The sequence below is a fragment of the Equus caballus genome, chromosome 4, assembly GCF_041296265.1.
Source record: "Equus caballus isolate H_3958 breed thoroughbred chromosome 4, TB-T2T, whole genome shotgun sequence".
Classification (NCBI taxonomy): Eukaryota; Metazoa; Chordata; class Mammalia; order Perissodactyla; family Equidae; genus Equus; species Equus caballus.
The window spans coordinates 81,355,168-81,367,707 of NC_091687.1; the positions used below are offsets into that span (position 1 = coordinate 81,355,168).

At 37.7% G+C, this 12,540-nt stretch overlaps 1 protein-coding gene across 5 annotated transcripts in view; it reads right to left on the reverse strand.

Annotated features, from left to right (window-relative positions):
- The window catches only part of TSPAN12 (tetraspanin 12), a 111,918-nt gene that overhangs the window by 13,580 nt on the left and 85,798 nt on the right, over positions 1-12,540 (reverse strand). For all 5 annotated transcript variants that reach the window (XM_070264951.1, XM_070264952.1, XM_023639555.2 and 2 more), the window contains 2 exons: positions 10,096-10,203; positions 5,995-6,138 (listed from right to left, as the gene is read on the reverse strand). In XM_070264951.1, the coding sequence (XP_070121052.1) occupies positions 5,995-6,138; positions 10,096-10,203 (252 nt within the window). The remainder of the gene's footprint in view (positions 1-5,994; positions 6,139-10,095; positions 10,204-12,540) is intronic.

The following is a 12,540-nucleotide window of genomic DNA, read 5'->3' on the forward strand; positions in this document are numbered from 1 at the left end:
AAGAGGCAGGAATGGTTTGGGGCAAAATTATTTGTCACAAAGAAAATTATTACAAATATTTTATATTTAAACCCAACACCACATGAACATATAAAAGCTAAGGTCTAAAGGAAAAATATCCCAAAGACACACAGCTGTGTGGAACCCATCTCTCTGTCCAGCCCTTACATAAATCTCTGTGAACACTGTTTTTCTGATGAAGCAGTAAATACCTTTTAACAGCGGTCTTTCTCCTAACTACAAAACAAAGAAATGTGTCTTCAGGGGTACATTTGACTTGACTCTCTGTCCTCCTTTGCTTTATATTTTGAGCTGGTCCACTTGAAGCAGGGCCTGTTGTGGGCCTGTTTACTTCCATTTACTTTTCTTGAGGTGGCATACAGAGAGGGCAAACGGCCTTTCAGTCTCTTTGAGGAGAGGTTCATGCTTCATTTCTTATCTGAGATAGAAACCACTGCAGCTATTCTCTAAAAGCATGGTTCTACACACTTTTAAGGATGGAACCCCAAGAAAAGTTTAGGCAAACTATGGATCCTAGTCACCGAAAAAATGCGTACAAAATATCAAAAACAATTTCAGCCGTATCACTCCTCCCCTGTAGCCCACCCAAGAAGAGAACAAGTCCATGGGCAGGAGGTTGGGAGTCCTTGCACTACAAAGACTTTTTCTCTGCCAGCTTTCCTTTCTTTTTTTGGAGGAAGATTAGCCCTGAGCTAACATCTGTTGCAACCCTCCAATCCTCCTCTTTTTTTGCCGAGGAAGACTGGCCCTGAGATAACATCCGTGCCCATCTTCCTCCATTTTATATGTGGGGACCTGCCACAGCACGGCCTGACAAGTGGTGCATAGGTCCACACCCGGGATCCAAACCGGCAAACCTCGGGCTGCCAAAGCAGAATGTGTGAACTTAACTGCTGTGCCACCATGCTGGCCCCTCTGCCAGCTTTCCTTCTGCTTTTTTCTCTCTGTTTTTCTTCTCCAGATCAAGTGTAGACACAGAACTTTAGTAACTAATATGGGGGGAAACCCAGCAGGTGAGAGAAGGAGGAGATGCACCCTAGTCCTATATTTCACCAACTGATGTTTTGCTGAGGCCAAGTCTCACACCTAGGATTTACACAGCATGCTTACACAAACAATCCCAAAGAACAGGGAGGTAAGCAGTCAGTAATCATTGGTCCAGGCCACCTGCAGGTGGGCCTTTGCATTTGTAGCTCCTCGGCCAAAAAAGCCCTCTTCAACAGATCTTCACATGGCTGGATTGATCTCAGTCCAGATGTCACCTTCTAAGCGACTCTACTCCTAACCATCCTATCTTAAGTAGATCCTTGACCAATAAAGCCATTTTCCAGTATATTACCTATTCAGAGTCTTTAAAGTGCTTACCATCACCTGAAATTATTTTTTATTGCTGTTTTTCCCTTGTTAAACGTCTATATCCCTAACTAGAGTATAAGTTACACAAGAGGAGATATTTTTCTTTGCAACATTCTCCACGATATCCTCAGCATTTACAACAGCACCCAGAACCCAGTAGGGACTCATAGAATGTTTTGAATGAATGAATGTGATGGAACCAAATTGACGATCAGAGATATTTTCATCTGTGATTTAATCAGAGATATTTTCATCTGTGACTTTTTTTTAAAGATTTTATTTTTTTTCCTTTTTCTCCCCAAAGCCCCCTGGAACATAGTTGTATATTCTTCGTTGTGGGTCCTTCTAGTTGTGGCATGTGGGACGCTGCCTCAGCGTGGTTTGATGAGCAGTGCCGTATCTGCGCCCAGGATTCGAAACAACGAAACACTGGGCCGCCTGCAGCGGAGCGCGGGAACTTAACCACTCGGCCATGGGGCCAGCCCCAATTCATCTGTGACTTTTAAATCCATACTTTTATACAAGTGTGTAGCTCACTATGTATATTTGAGGAGTTGTGTGCCAAATCCAACAATACCTCTGATGGGAATGTTTCTAAAATGTGCAATTGTTGCTATATTTCTCTTCAGCATTTTTCACAGGTTTCAAATGCATCATAAAATATTATTGGGTCAGGGATCATGCAGGCCACCAGATGGTTGAGAATGATTTATTTCCTTGATTTCAGACTACTGAAGAAAGACTGCAGGAAGAAAGTCAGTTCTTATCTCTGAGCTTACAGAATATGAAAGATAAAAGGGACCTTGAAGATCATCTAGTCCAGATTCACTCAATTTAAAAACCCATTCTGCCCACCAATGACATAGTTATCCGACCTTGACTTTAATATTTTTAGTGATGAAACACATATTTTACAAGAGAGCCTGTATCATAATTGGACGGATTTTGATGAGCAAGGTCTTCCTTCTATTGATTCAAAATTTTCTTCCTGTAACTTCTGGCCCTTGGAGCAACAATGAGTAAGTCCAGTTCCTGTTCTCAGCGATGAACTTTGAAATATTTGAAGTCATCTAAAATATCTCCCCTTGGTAACTGCTACATGAGAATAAATATCCCAAATACCTCCAGTCGCCCCTCACTTGTTCCTCCTTCTAGATCCCTTATCTTCCAGGTGGGTGATCCCTGGGCACACTGCTGTTAGGAAACATATGCTCTGCAGGGCAGAGTGGAATTAAATCTTATTTTTAATGATGGATTTAATTGTACTTGTGCCATAAACTACTAAGTGATCCACTTTTGTAAGTCAACTATGCGTATGATTATGCACTATATCATTACCAGTATCAGCATCTGTTATTAACAGTAAAATGCAAAAGCAGATTACTCTGATATAAAGAACCTGCATTTCTGCTGGAAGTCTGTCTAAAGAACGGCTCATAATTGACAATGCCAGCTTGCTATACAAAGTCTTTTGATGAAAATATGAAAAAACTTTAAAAATAATCTGGGCCATCAATTTGCACATGCATAATAGTGTGGCTTCCTTCGATCTTAAAATTCATGGGACAAGCAATTATAGACATCCTGAAAGTAAAGCATCCCATTATAAATACTACTAGAGGACATAATCTAAGACAAACTAGTAAAAATGAATTGTATTTTTACAACAAGAAATTTTATTAAATGTTTAATTGAATGCTTTTCAACTAAATAAAGTTGAAGTGAATTTGTCCATATTCAGACTTCGTGGAAAGATCTAGTAAATTGACTCATGTCTTGCCATTCTCATGATCAATATTGGTTAGAATGCTGTTATTAATATTAATCACCAAAGAAGGTAAAAATTATTATACACGGTGTGTAGCCCAATAATTTCCCATATTGACTTGCCACTCTTAACTAACAAATGGATTAAGTTCACACTAGGAAAGTTGATAGGTTTCAATTCACTTGTCTACACTTTATATTATAATCATCTGTTTTTTTAAGACCTAGTGGTGAGTTAGAATGTATATGAATATCCACAATTATGTCTGCATTTAATATTATCTTAGAAATATTATGCACTGTTTTCTATTTTATGGAATGAACAGGACTTTGTTGAACTTGTTAGTTGACCAGCCCTGCTGCAGACATCAGCCAATATTCAGCTTTCACCCAGAAACAAAGATGTAGCATGATCACTGAGAAACTCAGACACCTTGACCCAATAAGTCTTTGTTCAATAGACAATACCTTGGATATTCCTTTTCATTCAAAGCTAGAATCTTATTAATCATATGCTTAAAATGTTATCATCCAAACACAATGCTTCTCAGTACTGTGAGGCACAACTACAAGTATTTTGATTCTTTTTTAAAATAAACAACCTGAGTTATTCAATTGTGTCAACAATACTTGTAATGAGTCAAACTGTGTCCCCTCAAATGCATACGCTGAGGTCCTAATCCCCAGGACCTCAAAATGTGGTCTTATTTGGAAACAGAGTTGTGGCAGACCTAATTCATTAAGAAGAGGTTGTACTGTAGAAGGCTGGGTACATCGTGCAACATGACCAGTGTTCTTACGAAAAGGGGAAATTGGGAGATAGATGGAAGCAGACAGAATGCCACGTGAAAACGAAGGCAGAGGTCGGGGTGAGGCTTCTACAAGCCAATGAGCACCGATGACTGCCAGCAACCACGAGAAGCTGTGGGAGAGCATAGAACAGATTCTCCCATACACCTCTCAGAAGGAACCAACCTTGATCTCAGATCCACAGCTTCAGAACTGTGAGACAATAATTATCTGTCGTTTAAGCCACCTACTTTGTGGTAGTTTCTTACAGCAGCCCTAGGAAACTAATACAATACTTTATCTCTTAAAAAAGACTTGCCACTCTTCTTTGTGGCAGGCCTTCAGAGCCCAAAGTGCTTTATTTCGGATATCCTTAAATGTGACATAGTCTTGTCCTCTGAGATGAATTTTTCTTTTTCATGTGTGAGGAAGATTGGCCCTGAGCTAACATCTGTTGCCAGTCTTCCTCTTTTTGCTTGAGGAAGCTTGTCAAAGAGCTAACATCTGTGGCAATCCTCTTCTATTTTATGTGGAATGCTGCCACAGCATGGGTTGATGAGCAGTGCTAGGTCCACACCCAGGATCCAAACCTGCAAACCCCAGGCCGCCAAAGGGGAGCATGCGAACTTAACCACTACACCACCAGGCTAGACACTGAGATGAATTTTTTTAACAGCCAAAACGTCACTCAGATCTAAGACGTGAATACAATGAATCATTTGTGTAGGTAATCCAGCATCTTTTTCAAATTAGTTAATTTACATTATAAATTAATAAAACTGATTTTTGTGCACCTCTATAACTGATTTTGGCAGACAGCCTAAAAGATGTTTTCAAAAAGAATAGCATTTCTAGAGAAAGATGTATGAGCTCCTAATGGAACCATCTTGAAATTTATATCTTGAAATATATAAAAATGCATGTTTTCTCGATGTGTTTTGTTTCCAAGTGTCTTTCTTTATGGCCATACTATATATGTGTATGTGTGTGTATGTTATATTATGAATAGCGTAAGTTGTTACTTTATGTTAAGCCAGAGGTTTGCAACAGCACTTTATGGTACCCGAGTACTTGACGGGGGATGTATTTGGGAAATGATCCCAGGCCCTCAGCCTGAGCAGCTTCCCTTCCATCTGATTTACATCTTGAGCTTCCATTCTAGATTAAGACTTCCTGTAATGATGGAAATGTCTTATGTCTGCGTTGTCCAATACGGGAGCTCTTAGTTCCAAGCGGCTGTTGAGCATTTAAAAAATGGCTGGTGCAACTGAGGAAATGAAATTTTTATTTTATTTAATTTTAATTTAAATAGCCACATGCTGCTATTGGCTATTGTACTGGATGATGTCGTTCTAGATTTTAATTTGAAAATAGGATTCCACTGCTAACAAAGTTTGAAAATCAGTACTAACAATGAAGCAAGAGGAAAACTTCTGCTAACAAAGGAGTAACATGATTCTGATAAATTCTCCCGGAAAACACAAAGGCGCAACTTTCTTGGGCACATGAGGATTGATTTGAATTCCAGTGAGCACCTAACTTCATGAAATCAGCTAACTAAAACTAACATCACTGATCATTAGCCAGCAGGGGGAACTGAAGAGTAGAGGACAGCATTTTCTCTGAAGAGTGGGATTTTCTTTTTTTCCTATACATATTTTACTCTATCTGGAGGCCCTGAAATAACACATTCTGCTCAGGAACTTCCAACCTTGTCTTCCCAAATATCCAGAGTTAGGTATACATTCCACACGTGTCCGTTTTTAAAGGATTCCTTGGATGTGGCAACACCTTGGTTCTAGATAATACAGTTTAAATTTAAAATCCAATTAATTCTAAAACCTAGTCTTTCTCAATTTCCTTTGTCAAAATTTGATTAAGGTTCAGATTATTATATTTATTTTTAGCTTAACCTATTTCTTCATATATCAGAGGAAAATTTTAAGGGTCTTTATATTTAGACAGAAGAGGAAAATTTCATCAGCATGTTGTTGATTCTTTACTTAAAAGTCATTATAACAAAACTTTTATCCATGATAAGTTAGCCACATATGGCCTTACCTCTTGATAAAGGTCACTGAGATCTTCCTGGTGGGCCTGTTTGGAACATCCTGGGAATTCCCTGACACAGCAGGAATCTGGGGGCCAGTCCATCTCTGTCATTTCCAACCAGTCAGTGAAATATACCACTCCACAGCACTTAAACTGCAAAAGAACGACTCATCAGGCTCAGAAACTACAAAAATATTTTCTTAACTTACAGGAGATTAAACGTTAGATTTCTTAAATTTTTGTACCCAGAGCTAAACTCACTTCTGTCATCACCTAATGATATATGTACATTCTATGTTGATGACAGAAATGTAGTAAAGGACTCCATAATGGAACAATTCTGAATAAAAATGTCCATAACACATAAAAACAGATCAGGCATGACTGGGTCCCACTCTCCAGCCGTAAGATCCTCTACAAGTGATCATATGGCAGCAGGATTAGTAAACAAACTCACAAAACAAACAAATGAAATCTTATATTTATCATTAAAGCTTTAGTCACTAAAGAAGAGTTGATCAACCTATTTGTATATTGCCTAGTTACCAATTAACTGCTTAACAAATTCAAATTATAAAAGTTTCCATAATCGCTATAGAAAGATTTGTTCACCAAAAGCCAACATCACAAAGATTACTCAACTTGAACCCATTAACCAGTAAGTTTCCAAAAATGTTTGAAATATAAACATAGGTTTGCCAACAAATTTTTATTCAACTGAGTGAAAGTCTTGAAATAAACTATCACATTCTATCACCATAATCTCAGAAGAAAGGATGTGCCTTTAACTTGAATAAAGTTGGATTTAAAAAAAAACAATATGGCTTTTTTTTCTTTTTTGTCTTATTTCAACAAGGATTAGCAAAAACTTTCTCTGGACAGGTTTAGAAACACTGCTTAAGGACATATGCAGACTAGATTCAGAAAATTAATCATGAAAATTTTCTACCCTTGGGGAGAAGGCAGTTACTCTCCCATACAGTCAAAAACAAGGACTATGGGGAGTCACTGAGCAGAACTTGGCTAAGAATGCCTGGCTCTGCAAATTATGTACCCAACAGATCAACCTGTGTCCAGATAAACACTGTATCATAAAATACCACAACCTACCATTTAAAAATTCAACTAAAATCAGCTTTGAAGAATACTGAACTTCTCATGTAGAGTAAAACAAGGAAAATACTAAAAACAATTTTATATTTTTTCATTTGCTTAAATATCTAACTTCAAAAGAGAAAAAAGTCATCTTAAGGGTACTATAAAAGACAAGTTATTGATGTCATGAGTAATACTAAAATTTCCTGAAAAACTTTTTTTATATTTTTAGTATTTGCCTTTTATAAACTTGTTCTAAAAGCCATGAATATACCATAAACAATTAATTATAGATTAATTACAATTAATTAATTAATTACAATTAAATACCATCACAATTAAGTCAGATAATTTGACATCATGTTTTCCATGTCATTGAATATTCATAAAAAACATACGTAGTAAAAAAGACTCTACTTTCTAAAAATCATGAACTACTACATTTCCAAGTCCATCTTTTTAAATCCTCGTACTCAGGGAAAACCTCCTTCTCTCATTTCCTAATGACATGTGTTTTTCTATGTTGATGACAGAAAGACAGTTCTTGGAACACTCTTACCCCATCCACAATAGAGCATCCCATTTATCCGGCCTTGTCAGGAAATGGGGTGCTTCACAGAAATGACTTTTCCAAATAACTTAAGCATATCATGTTCAGTGCCAAACATTTTTTTATTTTAATAAGTCTCTGAGATATTTTCTCTTTTCACATAGTTGTTTTTCTTCGTCAACAGAAGATACCAAGTTGGTTCTGAAATTCTTCCTGAAAACTCCCTTAAGCAAACTCATTCTTACGCCACACCTCACCGTGGTCTACATCTCTTTGTAGTTTCCCTGCCGCCTTTAAAATTGCCTTGTGAGATGGGGCCACTCTTGCTAACACTGTGGCAAACTAGAAATACCACCGCCATTTTACACATGAAGAAACTGAGGCTCTGATGGGTCAAGTAACTTGCCAAGATCACAGGCCAGTGCACGGCAGAGCATATGGTACTCCAGCCACTATGTTAAAATAAATAAATAAATAAATTTTTTCAAGTCAGTTTTTTTTAAAGGTATTAAATAAACATCACTAGGGCTCAAGCGAGAGTCCACTAAAGTGAGGTACACGTAGAGAACTGCACTGAACGGGCAGCCAGGAAAATTGGGGCCAGACAAGGTCACTTTCAGCTCTACCATTGATTTTGAGAGAGGGGTGTTATAGGCTAAATTGTGTCACCCCCCACCCCTAAAATTCATGTTGAAGTTCTAACCCCTAGAATGTGACCATATTTGCAGATAGGGTCTTTACAGAGGTAAATAGATTAAAATAAGTTCATAAGAGTCCTTATTTTATGCCACATACAGCCTAATGCCGTATAACTGATGTCATAAGAAGAGGAAATTTAAACACAGACACAAACAAAGGGAAGATGACGTGACAACACAGAGAAGACGGCCATTCACAAGCCCATGACAGAGGCCTCAGAAGAAAGCAACCCTGCTGGCATCTTGATCTTAGATTTCCAGCCTCCAGAACTGTGAGACAATAAATTTCTGTTGTTTAAGGCACCCAGGCCATGGTATTTTATTATGCACGCAACCCTAGCAAACTAATAAAAGGGGCTTTTAAAAACTCTTTCAGGTCCCCAGAGGTCTCCACCACCTCCTTTTGGGGGAAATAGGCCTATGATATGGAGGACAGAACTTACTGTGCAATCTACAAATGCATGTGCCATTATTTGCAATGCTTGTACGTAGTCTAGGTGGAGCCCCTCTTGGACCATTAGAAAACAACTCACTTTGTTTTTCAGCCTGGATTATCATGGTCTACATCACAAATCCCAGAAAATAAAGAGCTCTGGGCAGCTTCTCCCCGGGACAGTAGCTGAACACAGCTTTTATAAATTCCCTAATGCTTCACTTATTTTCCCTTCATGTTGTTTTTAGTACAAATGAACAGTAAACAAACAAAGTCAGGAAGCATTTCAATAAACAGGAAATCTGTGTTACAATGATAATTTTCACCATCCCAACAACTGTAACAAAAAGAACCAGATTTGGAGATTATCCTGGACTTGAACCGTTGCCCATGTGTATCCAAGGCAAACTAACTGAGCACAGAGCTGGATATTGATGGTGTAAGACACTGATCCTCACATGCTTTGTGGCCCAGCTCTAAATGAAATTAAAGGAAATGGATACCCTTGGTCATATGGGGATGTAACCCCAATCACATGTAAACTGCTTGAGAGAAGAGCTTGGTTTGAAGCAAGATCAATGGTTAACCTCCAGTAACCAGATTTTAAATATCTAAAGATAATCGCTGTTTGAGAAGATGATTGGATATCGTGCTATATTGAAGTTAGGTAAGAAAAGCTAAAAGCACTTCTATTTTGTAACATTATTGTTAATAAGCAGAAGCTAAATGAGACCAAACTTATGATCCCATTTAATCTTCTCAACAACCTGATGACCTAAGTACTTTTATTATTCCCATTTTACAGGTGAGGAGACTGAGGCTTAAGGAAATTAAATAAATTATAGCAGCTCATGTAATATTAAGCAGCAGAGCCAGAATTTGAACCAAGGTCTTTCTGCCTAGAAAGCTCATGCTTTTAATGATAGATTGACTCTTAATTTCCAAATGAGAACCATTATTTTAACATTTTAACTGATGCTTAAAATACAGATAGCTCTAAAAGTCATGAAAAATTATCTATTCAAATAGAACTTCGATATTTATCAAGGAATTCTCATAAAAGGGAAACTTCACAGTAGCTTAGCTAAATGGCTTTTAAGAAATTTTAAAACATATGTGAATCGTGAAATGAAGGGGAAATGGTAGACATGGGAAGAAAAGCAGGACACGGAGTGACTTAAGGCAATTCTCAATAAACAATTACACCAGTGGTAACTGAATCATAAGCTTAACTTTCAGCACAGAGAAGATGACCAAAGCCAAAACTTTGAACACTTGTTTTGAAAGTGTGCCATTTATTCCATACCCTCTTTCTCAGAAAATGCAGCACTTACTTCTCTCTGAAAAAAATTCCAAGCATGAGTAAGCCACCGGTACCTAGGTAAGCCATAGTTTGTCATTCTGGCTTTCAAAGTGACCATGTCTGACCACTGTACTGGAACCTGGAGATAAAAAATAAAGTATCAACAGCTGGAATACACAAACACACACAGTCAGACACAAATACGTTCACATGTTCACAAACACAATCACTCATAGACCCATACACATACTCACACAGACTCGGAATGTATTGCAATCGACAAATACTATTTTAAATTTATATTTGTGGCCTAAATTAAGCTCAAGGTTACTAAACACTTAATGAACAATCTCTATGTGTATATTTTCATACTAAATGAGGGGGTACTTCATATCAAGCAAAAAATGCAAAATCATTTAATGTCAATATCAGGCTCAAAAAAATCACAAAACAAGTGGTTTACGTCTCTCTCTCTCTCTCTCTCGCTCGCTCTCTCTCTCTCTCTTAGATACACCTGAACTGCTCTTCGTACCAAATGATCCTGCAGAGAAATGCCCCTTGATTTGATGTCATAATGCTATGAAGTTGTTCTTTGAAGTGACTGCAGATTATGGTACTAAAATAAAGGGAAAAGAATTAAGAAGGGAAAGAGTTCAGCTCAAATCAAGCCTCACTCTAGAACAAATTTGTAAATACCTTTTCAAAATTGGATTTTGGAGACATGCTAGAATTTTAGAGAGAATAGTTCTCTAATAAAAGCGTTTTTTCTGCTTCTATTCTCAAGTCACCTAGCATCATCTCCCTTAATGAACAGTTTAGTCATGACAGAGCCTCAGGTACACAACGCAACGGTTGGCCAGAAATCCTGTCAGCATTATCACGCGGTGTTTTATCTACAGTGCCACGGGAGAACTTGAGGCATACAAATCCTAGTCCCACCACTTATGTGGTATTACCTTTGGAATACGTAAGTGGGAAACTGGACAGACATCCACATTTGATCTATGAAGTAACACAGACCAGACTCAGTTGAGCAAGCTTGATGCTGACTCAAGATTAGAATTATTTTGAAATCTTATTTATTTATTTTTTTGTGTGAGAAAGACTGGCCCTGAGCTAACATCTGTTGCCAATCTTCCTCTATTTTATGTGGGATCCTGCCACCGCATGGTTTGATGAGCAGTGCTAGGTCTGTGCCCAGGATCCGAACCTGCGAATGCCAGGCTGCCGAAGCAGAGCATGTGAACTTAACCACAATATTGCCAGGCTGGCCCCTGAAATCTTATTTTTAAAACTAGTAATAGCAATAGAAGTAGTTTAAAAGTTCCTGACCACAGAAATTCTTCATTTTTTTCCTTTGTTAATTTTCTTTTTTGTTACTTGGAAATGCACAATATAAAAGAAAGCACCCCAACACTTGGGCACACAACTTTTTTTCCAAATAATGAGCTGATTGGGTATAGTTTGTGTTCATATGATTTCAACAAAGTTCAGGGAACTAATTGAAGTTCAAGCTACTCACCATAAATTATTAGCTCACACCCTTTTGAGCATAAAATAAATGGAAGTGAAATAAATTCTCTAGAAATATATAGTCTGAAACAATATTATTGACAGATTGCATCTAGAGAAGGACTAACAAATAGGAGGTGAACATGTATAAACAACAGAAACAGCAAAGAAATAGACTGTCAGTGTCAAATCTCTTGATTTGGTTATTAGAACAGTCTTATTTTTAATTTTATTTTCCAAAATAAACAAAAATTGTTTCTCCCTTATGGCCACAATCAATGTGAGACCAAATATGGCAAGAAATAGAGGAGATCACTGAGGTTCTGGCACAAAATACTGCGATCTGGCGATAAAGAAAAACACACATTTACTGGCTCCTTGCATGGAACAGCTAAGAGCACAAAGCCCATTCTATGTGAAGGCCGGGGTCTGCAAAATTTGGCAGATAATAAACTTTAATGGCACTTTTCATTCACACTGCTATTAGTGCAAGAGCAATAAAAAAACTTCTGACAAACTTTTTTTCTAAAGGACTACTTTCCGCATTTCACTTTTAAACAGTCCTTGTTCTATCCTGGCGACTTAATGGAGAAGATTTACACAAGCAAAACAGTGATGTCTGCCCTCAACTGAAATGTCAGTGTGCACCCATCTAGTACCACTGGGATACTAAGAAGATATTTGCAGTTCACACCTTAACAGAACAGAAGAAAGTGTCTAAACAAGTATAAATTCCATTCCATTTGCTCAAGTTTCTTCCAATTATATTAGAATCCATGCATTCCCTTTCAAATACCTTAAGTTAATTCATTTTGAACTTGCTATAACCTAGGAGATTTATCAAATATTGGTATGACAGAGCACTATACAAACCATTGAAAAAATCTACAGAGGGGCTGGCCCCATGGCCTGGTGGTTAAGTTCAGCATGCTCCACTCTAGTGGCCCGGGTTCGGTTCCCAGTG